The following is a 22446-nucleotide window of genomic DNA, read 5'->3' as shown; positions in this document are numbered from 1 at the left end:
ATGTTTTTTTTTATATATTTTTGGGGAATAATTATTATAGCAAAATGTAAAAAATAATGCGTTATTTTCAAAATTGAGGCTCTTTTTTTGTTTATAGCGCAAAAAAATTAAAACCGCAGGGGTGATCATATACCACCAAAAGAAAGCTCTATTTATGGGGAAAAAAAGGACGCCAATTTTGTTTGGAAGCCACGTCGCATTACCACGAAATTGTCAGTTAAAATGATGCAGCGCCCAATCACAAAAAAGTGCTCTGGTCTTTGACCAGCAAAATGATCCAGGGCTTAGGTGGTTAAAGGGGAGTTCTGCCCCCAACATAAAATTCAGTCAGTATCTACACATACTGTAGCTATTAACTTTTAAGTACATTTTTAGGTGCACCTATTAAAGTCCATTGGGCCAAAAACACAATCCTGCTCCAGAGAAGCTCTGTTACTCCCCATTGAATCAAATAGAAATGTTATTGTTTCACTTCTTAGACAAATCACTCGTGTGCTCAGGGTCTGTCTCTTTCCTGAATAGGGATTTCCATTCATTACTGTGAGGCTATGTCCCATCTTAGACACGTAGCCCCTTGTCTTACTAATACACACACATATCAGTGACACAAGAAGCACACCACGCGTGTACGTGACACGACTCCCACTCTCCACACACTCTCTCCACTCTATTGTGCTCTACTGAAAAATGCGGCAGCAGGCAAGGCACACCCCTCGACCCAATTCCCGCGCTCTGATTGGGTGTCAGAGTGGGCACGGACATTGACGCCTTCAGAACAGGGACAGGATAGAGGCGGGGTGGAGGGAGCGCCGGTGGCGTCACGTAGGGATGGGCCGCGGGGTCGTGACGTCACGACAGACGGGGAAAAATTGACAGAGGGGTGGAACCGAGTCCACGGAAAGCAGAATCAAAACAACGAGACACGCCTTCTAATCCTGGCTACTGGTGCAGCCACCCTCTGTACATGGGCAGCGGGCATCTAACGTGCTAGCACTGCACCGAAGCCTACAAGGCGGCCGCACACCCCCTCATAGACTTCCTTCTCCTCCGCCTGCAGCCCGGACACCATGCAGGCCGTCGGGGCAAATAGCTGAAGGCGCGTCTGAGGGAAGTAGGAGCTGTGTGCGCAATGCCTAACGTGAAGAACAGCAAGGGCAAGAAGAACAAGCGCGCTAATAGCAGCGGGGATGAGCAGGAAAATGGAGCCATGGCAGCGGCTGCGGGAGGAGGAGGAGGAGGCATGGCAGCGGCCACAGCGGGAGCCACAGCTGCATCGGTCACTCTGCTGGCTGCAGCCTCCGCGGTAGTGCCGGTGGCATCGGCCGCACCTTCCTGTGACAACAAGAATGGTAAGAGCCTGGCATCATGTCAACCAGTCTGCGCACCTGTCACTGCCTGCTGGAGGATCGGGCCCCTCTACCAGTTGCCATACATGGGACTGCCAATACATCGGCCTTATATGTCTGCCCACACAGTACTACACACACCCCACCACTGACATCTCCGATCACATCGGCCTTTCATGTTTTCTACACACACCCCACCACTGACATCTCCGATCACATCGGCCCCACATGTCTACTACACACACCTCACCACTGACATATCCGATCACATCAGCCCTACATGTCTGCTACACACACCTCACCACTGACATATCCGATCACATCGGCCCTACATGTCTACTACACACACCTCACCACTGACATCTCTGATCACATCTGCCCTACATGTCTGCTACACACACCTCACCACTGACATATCCGATCACATCGGCCCTACATGTCTACTACACACACCTCACCACTGACATATCCGATCACATCGGCCCTACATGTCTGCTACACACACCTCACCACTGACCTATCCGATCACATAGGCCTTATGTCTACTGCACATACCTCACCGCTGACATATATTCGATCAGATGGGCCTTACATGTCTGCTACACACAGTGCTATGCATACCCAGTCATTGACATTTCCAATAAGATGGGCCTTGCATGTATGCCCACACAGCACTACAAATACCCAATCACTAAAGTCTCCAATCAGATCAGCCTTACATGTCTACTCACACAGTGCTACACATACCCCATCACTTATATCTCCTCCAATTATGTTGGTCTGACCACACAGTGCTACACATACCTGATCACTGTCTCCAATCAGCCCGCCTTACATGTTTGCTCGCTCACTGCTATGCATACCTCATCACTGACCTCTCCAATTATATTGGCTTTACATGTCTGCCCACACAGTGCTACATTACCCCAATCACTGATGTCTCCAATCAGATCAGCCTTGCATGTCTGCCCACACAGTGCTACACATACCCCATCACTGACATCTCCAATTGGATCAGCCTTGCATATCTGCTACACATATCTGATCACTGATGTCTCCAATCACATCAGGCTTGAGGCTGGGTGCACACCATCGCCGCATGCGGCTCCCAGCAGGCGTCGGGTATGTCCTGGTTGACTGTTTTAGGTCTGATTTCATCCTGAATTTGTGCAAATTCGCACCGAAGTTGCAGCAGAGATACGTGAACCGGCTCCTAAGAGAGCTGGTCAAAATCTCCTGCTATTGAAAACTGGATGCGGGGAACCTGCATCCAATTTGCAATGATGCAAACCCAGCCTGAACGTCTCCTTGCACAGTGCTATACATACCCCATCACTGACATCTCCAATCTGATCAGCCTTACTTGTCTAGTAACACAGTGTCACACATACCCCATCACTGACTACTTCAATTATATTGACTTTACACCTTCACTCACGCAGTGCTACACATACCCATCACTGACATCTTCAACCAGATCGGCCTTTCATATCTGCCCACACAGTGTTACAAATATCCCATCACTAACATCAGCTTCCATATCAAAAGGCCTTTCTTAGAATGGATATGAGTAGATTTTAATAAATTAATTTGTTGTTATTGCAGACATGCATACATCAGTCCCTGCTCTCTGAGGTTACAATCTAAGGTCCCTATCTCACATACACAGGCCAATTAAATAGGAACAAAAGTTCCACTGTCACAAACTGATCAAGTAGGCTCTTTTTAGCAGAACAGACATGCAATGCCTCTTCTGCAGTAAAACCTTCCTTCCTTCCTTCCTTGTACCATTCTCCGGCATGTAAAGTTAGCTGCACATGCACTGCTCAGCTTACATCACCGGCATGGGCCCTCTGCTGTAAAATTAACTTCCCTCTCCCTTAGCTGTTTCTTAAAAGCATACTCGCACACCTAGTGATCCAATGCTGCTATTTGGGAATTTGCTGCTTCACTGCAGAACACCTAGTCCTGTGCCGCCAAGCTTCCTCTGATGCTGCCTGTCTGTCGGGTTATACAATGCCCTGTGGGGGGGGGGGGGGGGGGGGGGGGGGGGCAGATGCAAAACACACAAATAGACACCTGGACCCCTGTTGACATGGTGCTGCACATGCAACGTAGAGTGTCCTGCGACCTAAAGGGACCTGTGATGTCAGTAGACCAGGAGGCTGTGGGCATTATACACATCATTCTGGTAGTGCAAGGCTGAGGTCCCCAAAAAAGGTATCCCCTCCCCTCATGTAAAAAGATTGTTAAAGGCTGATGGGGAGGTTAAAGTTCCGCTTTAAGCTACCAGCATGTTATTGGAATGTGGGAGAAAACCGAAGTACCCAGAGGAAACCCATGTAAGCACAGGGAGAACATGCAAACTCTGCGCAGATAGCGTCCTGACTGGGATTTGAGCTGGGGACCTGCAAGGCAGTAGTGCTACCCTAAATACCTGGTGATCAGTGATCAGGTACTACTTGTTTTAGGATGAAAACACCCTGGATCTGCCTCCTAAATGCTCTCCTGCATTGTCACCCTGCCACATGCACTTTTGATGGAGACTGCAAGTGTCCATGCTGATGCTCGTTGGCTAGGTATGCTCTACTGTTGCCACCATCTGGAAGCCTGCCCTAAACAATGGGGCAAAGACCTCCCTGAACTGCATGCATGCAGACAAATACTGCAGATCTGCAACAAAGAATGAAAAAAAGGTGATGGCAATGATCCCCCCCCCCCCCCCCCCCCGAACACATTTTATTAAGAAAAGGAGGGGATTGCGACAGATCAATAGTTGGACAGAATATAGACTTGCTATAATTAAAAGAAACAATGTTAGGATGTTCATGTATATAAAGTATCCTAACAATTATCCATATGTATAAAGAACATTGCACATGTAGATATAATCATAGCATAAACAGGGTAAGGGTAATGCAAAATGAACAAGTGTGCTCCTTTTGTGGACGCATAGCCTCCCAAGATTACGTTACACCTAACTATTAGGGGGAGTTGGGCCAACTTTCTGTGTTTTTAGAGTAGGCTTACTGAAGGGGCAGCTACCATTCAGGATTATCATCAACCTGATCTCAAGGATTTTACTAAATAAAAAATGTCATTGTTTATGATATGCTGTGTGCTAGCAGATAAAATGCCATCTGACGTACTTGCTGTAGTGTAGGTCTTCGATCTTACACATTTTACAATGTTTTGTCAATCAACCTTAGATTTACAAAAACTATGTAATAGAGCTGTACAATTCTGGCCAAAATGAGAATCACATTTTTTGTTGCTTAGAATAAAAAGATCACGATTCTTGCAACGTAAAATCTTTCACATTATACAAAAAAAATTGGGCTAACTTTACTGGTTTAGGTTTTTTTTTTGCTTAATTCATTAACCATTTGACAACTGGGCACTTAACACCCCCCCCCCCCCCCATGTCCAGACCAATTTTCAGCTTTCCGTGCTCTCACACTTTGAATGACAATTACTCAGTCATGTAATACTGTGCCCAAATGGTATTTTTTATCCTTTTTTGTCCTTTTTTTTTTTCATACAAATAGTTTTCTTTTGGTGGTATTTGATCACCTCTGGGACCAAAAATTTTGAAAAAAAAAAACACATTCTTCTTAGTTTCTGTGATGAAATTTTGCAAATTTATAAATTTTTCTTCATAAATTTTGGCCACAATTTATACTGCTACATATCTTTGGTAAAAATAACCAAAATTAGTGGATATTATTTGGTCTTGTGAGTTATAGCGTCTACAAGCTGTGGTGCAAATCCTAAAAAATTTATCAGACCTGATGTACTGGTGACCTATCTCGTTTCTTGCGACCCTAACAAGCCAGGAAAGTACAAATAACCCCCAAACGACCCCTTTTTTTGAAAGTAGACATTCCAAGTTATTTAGTAAGGTGCATGTTGAGGTTTTTGATGTTGTGTTTTTTTTACCACCATTCAATTACAATTGTCATTGTAATAGGTGATTTCTCTCACATGGCATGTGTATACCACAAATGACACCCCAAAATACATTCTGACGCTCCTGAGTATTATGTTACCATGTGTGTGGGACTTTTTCACAGCCTGGCCACATAGAGGCCCAACATGCAGGGAGCTCCATCACATGTTCTAGGAGCATAAATGATACTACTTATTACGCTTTTGAAGGCCCTGGAGCACCAGGACAATGGCACGTGGCACTGATGACACGCGACACAGATGGCTCTGGGGACAGATGGCACTGTGGGCACTTTATCTTTTTTTTTTTTCTTTTCTGACACTCACGGTGCAGCCGTTTGCTCTCCCTCCTCATACGCTGTCTCTGTGTGAGGGAGAGCCGGCAATGAGAGATGATCTCATATGTTTATATATGAGATCATCTCTCATTGGACACTGTCAGATTGAGTGCTAAATGGCTGCTGTGATTGGACATTTAGCACTATTTGTGATCGACTGTGTCCCAAGGGACACGGCCAACACAGAATTCATCCAATGCGCGCCCGTGCGGCGCGTTCAGAGGGGAAATGAACAGGACGATGTCCAGGGACGCCCTCCCAGCAATTGGCGTCCGCGCTGTAGCTGTCTTTGGGCTATAGCGTGGATGCCTAGTGGTTAAAGTAATTATTTTTTCCAAAAAATTGTATTTGAAAGACCGCTGTGCAAATACAGTTGCACAAAATATTGCAACAACCACCATTTTATTCTCTAGGGTCTCTACTAAAAAAAAATATATGTTATGGGGTTCCAAGTAATTTTCTAGCAAAAAAAAAAAGATTTCAACTTGAAACCAACAAATGTCAGAAAAAGGTTTAGCGTTTAATACCCTGTACACACGGTCAGACATTCCGATGACAAAATCCGTCTAATTTTTTCAGACGGATTTTGGTCCAAACTTGTCTTGCATGCACACGGTCGCACAAAGTTGTCGGAAAATACATACAATGGGACTATAAAGAGGCCAATAGCCTTCGTCTCGTAATTTTTTCCGAGCATGCGTGGCACTTTGTGCATCGCAATTGTCTACACACGATCGGAATTTAAATGATCGGATTTTTTTGTCGGTAAAGTTTAGATCCAGATCTCAAACTTTGTGTCGGAAATTCCAACGGAAAAAGTTCCATGGAGCCCACACACGATCGGAATTTCCAACAACACAGTCCGATTGCACATTTTTCTGTCGGAAAGTCTGGCCCTGTGTACAGGGCATAAGTGGTTAAAGTTTCTTCATTTACACACACAGAGTCTACTCCATTAACAAATTGTTACAATGTTTAGACTTTTAGTTCCACTGCTAAAGAATGTTGATATTCTTGGCAGACTGCCTAGTTTTTTCTTCCTTTCTTTTGAGGGCTGTGGCTTCAGAAGAGCAGAAAGAATTCTTTGCATAGACAGAATCGTGAAACACTTATCAAGATTGCTACTGGAAAACATAATGATTCTTGACGATTAATCTTGCAGCTCTGCTATGTAATATGAGAACTACAGTGCCTTGCAAAAGTATTCACCCCCTTGGCATTTTTTGAGTTTTGTTGCCTTACAACCTGTAATTAACGTGGATTGTTTGAGGATTTGCATCATTTAATTTACAGAACATGTTCACAATTTGTTTTTTATTGTGAAACAAACAACAAATATGCACATTGACTTTCTGTTCTTTTGTCCTAACAATTCACCCCCCCCCCCCCCCAAAAAAAAATCAATACTTTGTAGAGCCACTTTTTGTGGCTATCACAGCTCCAAGTCACTTTGGATAAGTCTCTATGAGCTTACTGCATCTTATCACTGGGATTTATGCCCATTCCGCCTTCCAAAACTGCTCCAGCTCCTTCAAGTTGGATGGTTTGTGCCTGTGAACAGCAATCTTTAAGTCTGACCACAGATTTTCTATTGGATTGAGGTCTGGGCTAGGCCATTCCAACACATTTACATGTGTACCACTCAAGTGTTGCTTTAGCAGTGTGTTTGGGGTCATTGTCCTGCTGGAAGGTGAACCTCCATCCTAACCTCAAATCGTCAGATCAGTGGTACAGGTTTTGCTCAAGAATATCCCTATATTTAGCACCATCCATCTTTTTCTCAACTCTGACCAGTTTCCCAGTCCCGACTGCTGAAAAACATCCCCACAGCATGATTCTGCCACCACCATGTTTTACTGTGGGGATGGTGTTCTTTGGGTGATGTGATGTGTTGGGTTTGCGCCAGAAATAGTGTTACTTTGATGGCCAAAAAGTTAAACTTTAGTCTCGTCAGACCAGAGCACCTTCCTCCATACATTTTGGGAGTCTCCCACATGACTTTCCCCAAACTCAAAATGTGCAGTTTTTTGCTTAAAGTAATGTTTTTTTTCTGGCCACTCTGCCATAAAAACCCAACTCTATGGAGGCTTATTTTCCTATGTACAGATACTCCAGTCTCTGCTGTGGAACTCTGCAGCTCCTCCGGGGTTACCTTAGGTCTCTGTGCTGCCTCTCTGATTAATGGCCTCCTTGCCCGGTCCGTGAGTTTTGGTGTAAGGCCTTCTCTTGGCAGGTTTGCTGTTGTGCCACGTTCTTTCCATTTGGCTATGATAGATTTGATGGTGCTCCTAGGGTTCATCAAAGATTTGGATATTTTTTTTTTTTTTATAACCTAACCCTGACTTGTACTTCTCAACAACATTGTCCCTTACTTGTTTGGAGAAATCATTGGTCTTCATGGCAGTGTTTGGTTAGTGGTGCCTCTTATGTGTTGCAGCCTCTGGGGCCTTTCAAAAAGATGTGTATATTTAATGAGAGGTCATGTGACATTTAGATTGCACACAGGTGGACATAATTTCCTCTAATTATGTGACTTCTGAAGGTAATTGGTTGCACCAGAGCTTTTTCTGGCCTTAATTAAAAGGGGGTGAATACATGCGCACATGCCAATTATCAGTTTATTTCTGAAAAATAGTTTTATGTGTATCTTTTTCTAATTTTCCTTCACCAACTGTGATCCATCGCATATAATTCAGATTAAAAAATATTGAACTAAAGGCTGTAATGTAACAAAATGGGTAACGAGCCAAGGCGGTTGAATACTTTTGCACTGTATCTAATGTATCCAATCAGTTTGTGTCCATTCATGCAGAACCTTGCACTACAGAGTTTTGGGAGATCTAAAGGAGATTGTACAATCGGATTGTAATGTCTGATCATTGGAGAAGAGCAGGCTGAGTTCCCAGCATAGCTGGAGAACTGACCATGCTGTTCCCTTTGCTTAGTGTAGTCCGTTTATAATAGGAAAGCAGAGAGAATGGCAGGGACACCAGGGATTTCACACAAACGAAGCAATACAAAGAGCATATTATGAGTATCGCCTCTGGTCTAAATCTTTATAAATATTGTATAATGTACCATCATCATCACCAATACAAAGAGAACATGGTACTTTCTCATACAAGTACATAGAACAGCTGGCACATGTTGGGGTAACAAACACTTTAAGTGTGATCATGGCCACATTTTTGTTTTTGCATATTAGGCGAATCAGTGACTTACTGAGATAATATTGCATTTTCCTCAGCAGGAATGGATCTGCTAAATTATACCCTCATGTTTTTTGTTGCTTCCTCTATGGCCTCCCATGTATGGAGTTTGGGTGTAGTAGTATTATTAGTATTATTATTAATAATAATAATACTTAAAGTTGTTATAGATTAGACAAAGCTCCCAACTGTCCCTGATTTGGAAAAAAAAGTCCCTTTGTCCCTCTTTCCTCCTCATTTGTCCCTCATTTTGATCTGACCTTTATAGCTGTATATAAAATGCACTATTTACCTTTTCAAAACATGTTTTACAGTGCTAAACCTTTTATCCAATTTCTTAATTGCTGCATTTGTAAATGTCAAAATCAGTATAAAGCAATATTAGTGGTTAAAAACACACATCTTCTTTTTTTTATTTGTGTGTGTTTTTTTTTTTTTTTTTTTTATAATTTTCATTTTTTAACCACTTCAGCCCCGGACCAATAAACACCTTAAAGCGGAGGTCCACCCTAAAGTGGACCTTCCGCTCATTGGAACCCTCCCCCCCTCCGGTGCCACAATCGGCACCTTTCAGGGGGGAGGGGGGTGCAGTTACCTGGATAATCCAGGTAACTGCACCCACTTCCGGGACAGCTCTCTGCGGAAAGGGGCGTAACTTACGCCCCTTTCCGCAAGTGCCCGCCCCTTCTCGCAAGTGCCCCGCTGCCTGCTGGGAAACACACAGCTCCCAGAGGCAGCGGGAGCGTCCTTATTGCGCAGCGCAATTCGCGCATGCGCAGTAGGGAACCGGGAAATGAAGCCGAAAGACTCCATTTCCTGATTCCCATACCCAAGATGGCGGCGGCAGGACCCGACAGACGACCTAGCGATCGGCTTCGGGTGCCGACATCGCGGGCGCGCTGGACAGGTAAGTGTCACTATTTTAAAAGTCAGCAGCTGCAGTATTTGTAGCTGCTGGCTTTTAAAAAAAAAATAAAAACGCGGAGTCCCGGTGGACTCCCGCTTTAAGGACCAGAGGTCTTTTTACAATTTCGCACTGCGCTGCTTTAACTGGTAATTGCGCAGTCATGCGATATTGCACCCAAACGAAATTTGCGTCCTTTTCTTCCCACAAATAGAGCTTTCTTTTGATGGTATTTGATTGCCTCTGCGATTTTTATTTTTTGCGATTATAAATGGAAAAAGAGCGAAAATTTTGAAAAAAAATGATATTTTCATCTTTTTTTATAAGAAAAATCGAATAAACTAAATTTTAGTCATACATTGAGGGCAAAATTTATTCAGCCACATGTCTTTAGTAAAAAAAATGTCAATAAGCGTATATTTTTTGGTTTGCGCAAAAGTTATAGCGTCTACAAACTAGAGTACATTTTCTGGAATTTACACAGCTTTTAATTTATGACTGCCTATCTCATTTCTTGAGGTGCTAAAATGGCAGGGCAGTACAAACCCCCCCCAAATGACCCCATTTTGGAAAGTAGACACCCCAAGGAAACTGCTGATGGGTATGTTGAGCCCATTGAATATTTATTTTTTTTGTCCTAAGGGATTGAATAATGACAAAAAAAAAATAAAAAATTTACAAAAAGTTGTCACTAAATGATATATTGCTCACACATGCCATAGTTATATGTGGAATTGCACCCCAAAATATATTCCACTACTTCTCCCGAGTACGGGGATACCACATGTGTGGGACTTTTTGGGAGTCTAGTCGCGCACGGCACCCCGAAAACCAATCACCACCTTCAGGATTTCTAAGGGTGCAAATTTTTGATTTCACCCCTCACTACCTATCACAGTTCCGAAGGCCATAAAATGCAAAAATTGCACAAAACCCCCCAAAATGACCCCATTTTGGAAAGTAGACACCCCAAGCTATTTACTGAGAGGCATGTTGAGTCCATGGAATATTTTATATTTTGCCACAAGTTGCGGGAATATTACAAACTTTTTTTTTTTTGCACAAAGTTGTCACTAAATGATATATTGCTCACACATGCTATGGGCATATGTGAAATGACACCCCAAAATACATTCTGCTGCTTCTCCTGAGTACAGGGATACCACATGTGTGGGACTTTTTGGGAGCCTAGCCGCGTACGGGACCCCGAAATCCAAGCACCGCCTTCAGGATTTCTAAGGGCATAATTTTTTTATTTTACTCCTCCCTACCTATCACTACCTATCACAGTTTTGACGGCCATAAAATGCCAGGATGGCACAAACCCCCCCAAATGACCCCATTTTGGAAAGTAGACACCCCAAGCTATTTGCCGAGGGCCATCTTGAGACTATTGAATATTTTTTTTATTGTCCCAAGGGATTGAATAATGACAAAAAAAAAAATTTTTTTTACAAAAAGTTGTCACTAAATGATATATTGCTCACACATGCCATGGTTATATGTGGAATTGCACCCCAAAATATATTCAGCTACTTCTCCCGAGTATGGGGATACCCCATGTGTGGGACTTTTTGGGAGTCTAGTCGCGTACGGCACCCCGAAAACCAATCACCACCTTCAGGATTTCTAAGGGTGCAAATTTTTGATTTCACCCCTCACTACCTATCACAGTTTCGAAGGCCATAAAATGCCAAAATAGCACAAAACACCCCAAAATGACCCCATTTTGGAAAGTAGATACCTCAAGCTATTTACTGAGAGGCATGTTGAGTCCATGGAATATTTTATATTTTGCCACAAGTTGCGGGAATATTACAAACTTTTTTTTTTTTTTTTGCACAAAGTTGTCACTAAATGATATATTGCTCACACATGCTATGGGCATATGTGAAATGACACCCCAAAATACATTCTGCTGCTTCTCCTGAGTACAGGGATACCACATGTGGGACTTTTTTGGAGCCTAGCCGCATACGGGACCCCGAAATCCAAGCACCGCCTTCAGGATTTCTAAGGGCATAATTTTTTTTATTTTACTCCTCACTACCTATCACAGTTTTGACGGCCATAAAATGCCAAGATGGCACAAAACCCCCCCCAAATGACCCCATTTTGGAAAGTAGACACCCCAAGCTATTTGCCGAGGGCCATCTTGAGACTATTGAATATTTTTTTTTTTTTTGTCCCAAGGGATTGAATGACAAAAAATAAAAAAAATATTTTTTTTTACAAAAAGTTGTCACTAAATGATATATTGATATATGAATTTATGTGTGCCCATGTTGAGGGAAAGGCCCAGAAAGGTCTTAAATTCGGAAACCGTAACTGGTTTCCAATCTCTGGCAAGAGACGGCAACTGGGGATTAGCGGCGATGTGTTGACCAGCATATAAATTGGTTTGGTCCACAATAGATCTATAGAGATCTTCCGTGAAATACAGAGAATAAAAATCGAGTGGCGTAAAATCATCTGTATCCACCTGAATACCGGGTTGGGCAGTGAATGGGGGAAGTACTGGTGCTGCAGAAGTGGTGGGCACCCAATCAGGATTGGCGAATTCTGCAGGAAGGGCACTATGGGAACGACGGGCCTGTCTTCGTCTTCTTGGTGGCAGCGGGACACTACTTGTGCTTGCCACCTCGCCAGCTTGAACTGCACTTATGGGACTCGCCACGTCACCACATGATACTGCAGTGCTGGATGTACGTCCAGGGTGTACTAGGCCGCTGGTGCTTGCCAGTTCACCAAAAGGATGAGCGGCGCTAGTACTGGCTCTATACTCCATACGAGGGACTTGCGGTTCCTGCACCTCAACAACATCAGAAAATCGGGGTCGGGTACGCCTGACGTTAGCAGGGACCTCTTCTTCGTCGTCAGAGCTATCTGACATGGAGGCGCTGTCCTCTACAGGTTCGTATTCTGAGCCTGAATCTGACAGATCAGTGTCTTCCTCTTCACTATCTGTCATGCTCAGAAACGTGTAGGCCTCTTCACTAGTGTACCTTCGCTTTGCCATTTTGGGCTCTAAATTTAGGGGTACAGTAGTGAGACTCACAGGTAAAAAAGCACCTAGCCTGTCAGCGACTGTATAAAACGCTAGAAAAAAAACTGTTAGCGATCGCAGGGATCAGGCCTGACTCTGCGAACGCTGCAGTTATGTGTGTTGTGTTTTGTAAGTGACAGTGATCGATCGATACTGCACTTGGGTGGGCTGGGCTGGGCTGGGCAGAGGGGCAAAACGCAGGTGCTAGCAGGTATCTGGATTGATCCTGCTAACAATGCGTTTTTTTAGAACCCTAAATTGCTGGGCACGCTAGTATAGATCTGATCAGATATTGATCTGTTCGGATACTATAGCACTAAGGGAGGTGTATGCTTTGCGCGTGGGTGTTAGCGGTACTGGCACTAACCTAGCACTGCCTGGGGCGACGCAGACCCTTTCTGACCCTAAAACCAAATTTATATCACCCGCCGGGTGATCAGGGGGTTAAACCTTTATTAGGTAATAAATGGCGGGTGCCCTGATGCTATAAAAAGCGAACTACCTAACCAGCGTCACCCGTAACACTTATACGGTGATCACTGGTGAAAGGGTTAACTAAGGGCAATCAGGGGTTAAAACCTTTATTGGGTATTTATATGGGGGTACCTGAAGCTTTATAAAAACCTGACGGGGAACCTAAATAACGAAATAACTAACTGGCTAACCAGCGTCACCAGTGACACTTATGCAGCGATCGCTGGTGAAAGGGTTAACTCTAGGGGCAATCAAGGGGTTAAAACCTTTATTAGGTTATATATCGGGGTACCTAACGCTATAAAAACCTGGCGTTGAACCTAAAAAAAAACTAGCTTCCTAGCGGGACCAGTGACACTATTGCAGTGATCAGAAAAATGATCGCTTAGTGACACTGGTAAAAGGGGTGAAAGGGTTAACTGGGAGGGCAATCAAGGGGTTAAACCTTTATTGGGGGGGGGTAGGGGGCTACCCTGGACCTAAAGGGGCCTAACACTAGCTGCCCTGACACTTTTTACAGTCACAACTGACACTAAATGTAGTGATCAATAAATAAATGAACACTGCATTAGTGACACTGTGACTGGGGGGGGCGGGGGGCCGATCGGGGGGGTGATCGGGGGGTGACTGGGGTGAAATGTGTGCCTATGTGTAACTATGTGTCAGTGGACTGTTGGTGCACTTACTTGTATGTCTTCACTCCTCGCTGTCCGGTCAAAAAGACCGCCACGAGGAGTGTGACATCACTTCCTCCTCCTGTGTTTACATTTTCACAGGGGAGGAAGTTCGTCACTGACCAACGGCCATCCCCTCATCGCGGATCGCTCCGGCACTGAAAGGGACCGCCGTATCCAGCGGGAGGGGGTCCGATCAGACCCCCCACCCGCTGGAAGGCAGGCACGTACATCTACGTGCTTGTGCCTGCCTGTGCCATTGTGATGACGTATAATGGCAATACGGCGGTCCTTAAGTGGTTAAGGGGGTGTTTCCTATGCCTACATTCTTTTGCTAATAGGTGTCCCTCGTTCCCATCTCAAAAAGTTGAGAGGTATGATAAAGAGCTGTCTCGGGTTTATAGAGCAGGCAGAGAGACTGCAGAAATTGCTTTTACTTCTCTAGCATGCCATTCACAAATGCGAAACGAGGGACATTTCTGCAGATAACAGCCAATCTGCAACAAGAATGATTCTTGGTAGTCGGACTTCCTCTTTGTACAGAACTGTTCAACATTGCAGCAACCAAAAGAACTAAACCCATTGATGTTTTTTCCAAACTGGTTACACTCATGGCATACCATAAATAACTCAGTTTATTGTGCTCCTAACTGAACCGTCAAGCCATCATTTGGCTGGTGTCATAACTGATCACATGTGCAGCATCATGTCAACTGCAGATCAAACAGGCTACGATAGCAGCTTCTTTGGCTGTAAAGCTCTCATTTAACACATGTGCTCAGCCTTGTATAGCATGAAACGCAGCATGTTTATGACCTGCAGCAAACTGCGCCCAGGCAATTTATATCGCTGGATGCAAGTACTTGCTCGCACAGCCGAGTTTAATGGTTACGCAGGCTTTGTGTTGGGGTCTGTGCATCCATCCCTGCATACCTGTGCGGGCGAGTCTGTACAGACGATGCATGTCTACTCACTAATATGGGCTGCCAGCATGCAGCTTGAACATAAATGCTAAACAGCACTGAGCGACCGTGTGAATGAGCACTTATCCTAACACAAGTTCACAAGCTCAGTTCACACTGATGTGCTGGGTAACGTGTACATTAATGTGCACAAAAACTTGTTTTGTACTCATTGATGCGTTGCGGCGCTATTCATTCTTAAACTGGTTATAAACCCTTGAGGTTTTTAACCTTAATACATTCTATGCATTAAGGTGAAAAACCTCCTGTGATGCAGCACCCTCCCCCCCCCCACAGAGCCCCCTTTTTACTTGCCTGAACCTGGTCTTTCCAGCTACGGGGGGCGAGCACACCAGCTCCAGCCAGTGTCTCGGGTCCTGATTGGATAGATTGATAGCAGAGTAGCCATTGGTTCCCGCTGCTGTCAACCAAATCCAATGGGGGTGGGGGGGGGGGAGGCTGAGTCCTGCTGTCTGTGTCAATGGATGCAGCACTAAGGTACGGGAGTGCGCCCGCACAAATGCCCCAGAACTCGAGAAGAGGCAGAGCCAGGAGCGCCATTGAGGGACCCCAGAAGAGGAGGATCGGGCCATTATGTGCAAAACCAACTGCACAGAAGAGGTAAGTATGACTTGTGTTTTTTGTTTTTGTTTTTTTTAAACACCTTTACATATCCTTTAAAGGATAAGTTCACTTTGGGGAATGTGGCTACAATAATTCTGTGTTTTTTTTTTTTAAAGTGGGCCTCCTAGATAAGTTACTTAAAGTGATGCTTGTATTTCTTCTACAGTTTGGTGTTTCTTTTGGGCTTCATGTACACTAGAGCGCTTAAACTTAATTTTAAATTTATTTATTTTTGCCAAAGTTTCTAAAGCCATTTCTAGAAAAGCCCATGTGCTAATGTACACATAGGCTTCTAGGATCGTTTAGGAGCTGCTGTGGTTAGGGGAGGTTTAACCACCCTCTCCTAAACGCAGAAGTATCACATTCAGAACAGGAATGTTTTTGACCGCTGGCGGCAAAATCATGGGTGATTTTGCTGTGTATTGCGTTTTTCCTGTCGGTCATAATAGGCTGTATGTACATGAAGCCTTATATTGCTCTGGGTCAGTTTACTAAAGCTTAGCTATACATTGTTCTGTTTTCTCTAAGTCAGCCCACATCACCCATTCATGGATCAAGGGACTCTTTGCTGCCTAAATACAGTGGTGCTGCCCAATCTGATAGAATACAGTTGCTGCTCAGCTGATTTTTGAGTTTTTGGTGGTACTAGCAGGGCCCACCAGAGCTTACATTTCAACCGATTCAGTAGGAACTGGCCGACATTCTAGTTGTCTAGGGACAGCCCTGGTCGGTTTGCACCACAGTAAACACGAAATGGTACGTTATGTTAAAATACTGTGCATTTCCACTTTCGTTTTAGGTGTTCATTGTGGTTTCAGTTTACTGCACTGTTCAGTGACTGAGGAAGGAAATATCATTGGTCTATTACAGTAGTATATACTTTGAAGGCAGTTAAGCCTAAAAAAAATAAAAAAATAAATAAAAAAGTTACACTAAAAATTTATTTGTATACCTGTGCACTTATTGGTTTACAGTTACCTCTTTATTTAGCTGTATTTACTTTGCCTAAGCCTGATGTTTCATATGTAAGAACAGAAGTCATTAGAAGCCTAATAGCCGTTTCCCTAAAGCAGAACTAGAGGCAAAACTTTTTTTGATAGAGCGAGGGAGGGTTACTACCACTTCCCATTGGGGAGATTTTCCTTCACTGTCCCATAGCCTAACTGGAGGTGAGATGAAATCTCTTCACAGTAAGGGAATCCATTAAAAGTAGGCTAGCGATATTTAAATACAATATGGTAAATTAACCACTTCAATACTGGACACTTAAACACCTTCCTGCCCAGACCAATTTTGAGCTTTCAGCGCTGTCGCACTTTGAATGACAATTGCGCGGTCATGCTACACTGTACTCAAATTCAATTTTTATCATTTTTTTCCCCCACAAATAGAGCTTTCTTTTGGTGGTATTTGATCACCTCTACGGTTTTTATTTTTTGCTAAACAAATAAAAAAAGACTGAAAATTTTTGAAAATTTTTTTTTTTTTGTTTCAGTTTCAAAACGTTGTAAATAAGCATGTTTTCTCCTTCACTGATGGCACTGCACTGATGAGGTGGCACTGATGGGGCGGCACGGATGGGCACTGATAAGCGACATTGTATTGCATTGTTTTGTACTGATGGATGGCAATCAGTGCCAAACAATGCATGCCAATCAGTGATGCCCATTGTGGGCACTGATTGGCATCCATTGTGGGCACTGACTGCCATCCCTGGTGGTCTAGGGTGGCATACCTGGTGCTGGGCATCCCTGGTGGTCTGGTGGCGTCCCTGGTGGTCCAGTGTGGGCATCCTCGAGGGGGGTGTGCTGATAATCAATCAGCAAAGACCCCCCCTGTCAGAGGAGCAGCGGCTCAAAATCCTGAAGACGTCCTATGACGTCCAGTCAGGATTTTGAAACCACTTTGCAGCTGTCATTTGCCTATTGGTGGGTGGCAAGTGGTTAATATGTGGTCTTAAATTGTGACCATAGATGCACTTAAAATACTGAAGGGGAATAACCATGCCTGATAAGGCAACCATATAGTTATGGGATTAAAGTAGAAGTCCACCATAACACTAAAATCTCGCATTCTACAGACATCCACAATCTAACACTAACCTCTCTAGCTCTGTAAAGAAGAAATCAGTATATATACCATTTTTGAAGCCGATGTGACCCAATCCCATGCTGAGCTGTCAGCTGTGGAGGCAGGTGCAGAGGAGGCGACAACAGAAGCTCAATAGTAAGTCTATGGGTAACATCACTCCCCATTCATTTCACAGCCGTTGTCGGCCTTGTCCTGTGCAGAGCTTCCGCCTCTGGAGACCGGCTTGGCTTCAAAAAACCTGTACTGATTTCTTCTTTACAGGGCTGGATAGGTTAGTGTTAGATCGTGGATGTCTGTAGATGCAAAGACTTTAGTGTTAGGCTGGACTTCTACTTTAATGCACATCTGCTCAAAGTACTTTAATTTTTTTTTCTCCCACCCCATTGACCACTCTGATTTAAACTACCTTGCCCCCTTCTTCCCCAGATTCCTTCTTCTTGCCTCAGCCTAGTTGCTGCAGCCTCCAGTGCTTGCTTGCGTTCTGCCCTAGTAATCTGTTCTGCACAGTAGCTCCTAGAGCTGCACGATTCTGACCAAAATGAGAATCACATTTTTTATTTTTTTTGCTTGGAATAAAAAGATTGCGATTCTTGTGACGTAAAATCTTTCACATTATACAAAAAAAAAAATGGGCAAACTTTACTGATTAGTTTTTTTTTTGCCTTTGAAAGACCGCTGCACAAATACAGTGTGACATAAAATATTGCAACAACCACCATTTTATTCTCTAGGGGTTTAGTATTTAAGTGGTTAAACTTTTTTCACTTAGGGCCGGTTCACACAGCGAGGCGCGGCGAGGCGTCTCCGACTTACCTCGCCGCGACCTTCGGGGAGCTCAGCGGCGACTTGCAGAGGACTTCTGTATAGAAGTCAATGCAAGTCGCCCCCGAAGTCGCCCCGAAGTAGTACAGGAACCTTTTTTCTGAGTCGGAGCGACTCGAGTCGCTCCTCTCAGAACGGTTCCATAGTACTGAACGGGGGCGACTTGCGGGAGCGAGGCGAGGCGAGCCGTGTCGCCTCGCCTCGCCTCGCTGTGTGAACCGGCCCTTACACACAAAGTGTATTCCATTGACAAATTGTTACAAATGTTTATACTTAAGTTCAACTGATAAAGAATGTTTTGATTCTTGGCAGACTGGCCAGTTTTTCTCTTCCTTTCTTTTGAAGGCTGTGGCTTCAGAAGAGCAGAGAGAATTCTTTGCATAGAACAAACTGTGAAACACTTTAGTCAAGATCGCGATAACGATTCTTGACGATTAATTGTGCAGCTCTAGTAGCTCCCATTGATATTTACAGAGCAGTGTGGAGGTCAGAAATATTCAGGAGAGGGCCCCATGGAAGTCTATGGAGCAGTGTCCCAAATCTGGAGATGCTTGTGGGATCAGCCCATAGAAGTCTGTGGAAAGGTGCAACAGGACATTATTGGAATGGGATGTAAACAAATGCCAGAGGCCAGAGCTGTGTGATCACCTGCCTACCTACGATATGGTCTGCTAAAAACAGAAGGGGATCCATCCTCCTCCCTTTTAGGCAGATCAGATCAGAAAACAGGAGAAAATAGACAGCAAAGTCCATTTACAGCCGGCTGCCCATAAGGCAGTGCACTCTGCACTCTGCAGAAACTGAGCGAACATGGACATGGAGCTGCCCGTGCTCTGCTCTGATCAGCAAGGAATCTGTGAGCAGATCCCCTGCTGATCAGGACGGAATCTGCCCCATGTGAAAGGGGCTTTACAGTGTGTGTATATCCTTCATGTAGAAAACTGCAGGACTCTGTTGCTTGACACTATTGTACATCCAGGAATTTATATACTGTCTGCATGGTAAGCAACTGACTGTCAGCAACTCTAATGCCTGGTACACACGATAAGTTCATCGGATGAACGATTGTCCATTTTTTTTTTTTTTTTGCATGATAATCGCAGATCGAATCTGATGTGTTTACTAATGTCACAAAAATTCTCATACGACATAATAAAAATTCGGAAGTGATGTTGTGTGTTGTAATGCATTTGTATTGCATTTTCGAAACCACAGCTGTACTGATTAAACGAAAATCATGCGATCTGGCATCGTACAGAAATTTTTTAACATAGAATGATATCGGATGAATTGCCATGATCGGCCCTTGAAAGCTCTGTACCAGCGATCCGATTATCATACGATTGCTTCGAAATCTGTATTTTCCATACGTTTTTTTTGATCATGTGTACGGGGCTTTAGACATCAGGTGACTTCTAAAGATAGCCATATACAGTTTGTTATACTCCTGTTTGGCTTGTGGCATCCTACATACCTGAACAGTGACTGACTGTGGGGTCAGTTCACTAAGAGATAAATACTGCATGGGTTTTTGCCTTTTAAATATCTAATTCTATGTTTAAATAAAGCATTTATTTTTGGTGAATTGACTACTTTTGAGATAAAGTGAACCTACATGCCCCCACCCCTGTGTGTGTGTGTGTTATTTGTTTTTTGTTTTGTTTTTTCACCCTGCCTAGCGGCAGGTGGGTGTTGCACATTTCGGATACTCGCCCATCCAGCGGATCCAATGTTGCTCCATATAGATCCCCTCATGCCCTGCCACAACTCTGTCCAGCACTGTCATGTTATCTCTGACTTCATGGAGGCCGCTGGCTCTTCTGGGTTCAGCAGGTGGGCCTTCTAATGATGCGCCACTAGGCCCGCCCACCAGCCCTTCTCCTCCTCTGTGAATTGCACAGTAAGGTCCTCTGGGACAGTGGTCATCAACCCTGACCTCAGGGCCCACTAACAGGCCAGGTTTGCAAGATAACTGAAATACATCACATATAATCTGCGGCTCATTGATTGCAATATTCTAGCCTGCATCTCCCCCAAGGTAATACATAAAACCTGGCCTGTTAGTGGGCCCTGAGGACAGGGTTGATGACCACTGCCCTGGGATATGTGACATACATATCCCAGGAGGCTCAGTGGTACACATTTGCCTAGGCAAAAGAAGGGTGGGCAGGAGGCACTTTAACAAATGTGTTAAATATTGGTTTTGAGATATTTAGAGTGTGTATGTATGTGTGTGTATATATATATATATATATATATATTATATTAATATTATTCTATATATATATTTTTTTTATTGCACAGGCTATGACTGCACCAGAGGGAGATTTTCTATGACTGAAGAAGCACACATATTGTGAAACTGAAAAATGCGTGCCTTCATTCACTGAATGATCTTCCTCTGGTGCAATGTTTATTTACATTCCTAAGTTAAGAACAAGCTATTACCAAACTGATATATTGTATTCATTTAACTTGCTGATTAGTACCCCTTTATTGTTGTGTACATTCCTAAAATTTTGACTGTATACCCTGGATTAAATGATGAATTTCTTTCTGGTAATTGGCTTTTATTGATCTCAATTTTTTTCTTTTTTTTTTTTTCCTCTTACATACTGTATTTACTCAATTTACCACAAATCCAATATTTTACTTTGAATTGATTATTTTATTATCACTTGATCTTTTTGAAATAAAACCCCAAATATCAAATGCATTAACCAATGCAGGCAGCACCGCTCAGCCAATCATTTTTAACACAGTTCAGCCAATTTTGAAATGGACTTTTGCTGCGTTGGTTGGTGCTGACATGGCCACCCAAAGCTCGAATGTCAGCTGATTCAGCAGCAATCGAGCTGTGTTTGGGCAGCTTGACTCTTGACGCTAAAGTGAAAGTATTAGGCACACAGTGGAGGAATTTGCAGTTGCATATGAATTAATGTGCAATTTTTGCGCAAAAATATTTAGCGTTTGTGTGTGTGTGTGTGTGTATATGTATATGTGTGTGTGTGTGTATATATGTATGTATGTATGTATGTATGTATGTATGTATATATATATATATATATATATATATATATATATATATATATATATATATATATATATATATATATATATATATATATATATATATATATATTATAAAAATATTTTTATTTTTTTTAAAAGAAAGCAACGGCTCTAGCTCTGCATGATAGTAGAACCGACTAGCACCTACCACCTATTTTTCCCAAATCATCTTCCAGGACGGCGCATGAGAAATATGTGGGCATCATTCACACAGCACAGTTACCTAATGTCTTCCATATTTTTGTTTCTTTTCGGCCTAACAGGAACCTCAGAATGATTTGTTATTTTCCTTCAAGTCTTCATGCTAGTTGCAGGGGCCTCTCAATGTATGCTCCCCCCATAATTTCAGTGATATTGTATCTGGAGGGGTTGAATATTTGGGTCTTACTGGGCTACTTTGATAGGTAGGGAAGATCCCCCATTTAAGATACCAACCACCTTCTTGGGTTTCCCCAAGGTTCCTTTTCCATTGGAGGAGAAGCAAATATCCCTGTGGGCAAAGAGGCTCTAGTGGAACCATGCCTCACTCACATTTGGTTAAGCTCTGAGTTCTCTCCTGTTTTTGCCATAGGAGGGAGTCTTTAGTGGCAGGCTGAACACTTAATGTATGCCACTGATTGTTGCAGATAGACTGTGGCTGTTGACATGCCCAAATCCTTTGAGGTGGTGAGATGGGGAAATGTGCATGACTAAAGTAGATTAATGCTGCTCCTCCATGGGTGACAGTGAGGTTGAGAGCAGAGGTAACCGGTGTCCCTGACTATTTTCAGATAGGTGACACACAACAAAGCTGACGAGGTTCCAGTGTGAGGGCCAAGATAAAATGTGGTCATCTACCCCACGGATCTTCCTAAATGGGCAGCAATATGACAGGTGTCGGCACCCACAATTTTCAGTTATTCTGCAACTGTGTGCACTTATTTAGTGAGGAAATTA

At 43.5% G+C, this 22446-nt stretch overlaps 1 protein-coding gene across 1 annotated transcript in view; it reads left to right on the top strand.

The window, feature by feature from the left end:
- The first annotated feature begins 844 nt into the window (after window positions 1-844).
- The window catches only part of HECA (hdc homolog, cell cycle regulator), an 81369-nt gene continuing 59767 nt past the window's right edge, over window positions 845-22446 (top strand). Inside the window, exon 1 of the mRNA XM_077486744.1 lies at window positions 845-1349. Coding sequence (XP_077342870.1) covers window positions 1130-1349 — 220 coding nt within the window. The 5' untranslated portion in view covers window positions 845-1129. The remainder of the gene's footprint in view (window positions 1350-22446) is intronic.

Source organism: Lithobates pipiens, unplaced genomic scaffold (assembly GCF_037356315.1).
Source record: "Lithobates pipiens isolate NorthernLeopardFrog02 unplaced genomic scaffold, aLitPip1_a1.2 Scaffold_18, whole genome shotgun sequence".
NCBI classification, from domain to species: Eukaryota; Metazoa; Chordata; class Amphibia; order Anura; family Ranidae; genus Lithobates; species Lithobates pipiens.
Note: the sequence above shows the minus strand (reverse complement) of the source record. Positions and strands in the feature narration are given on the sequence as shown.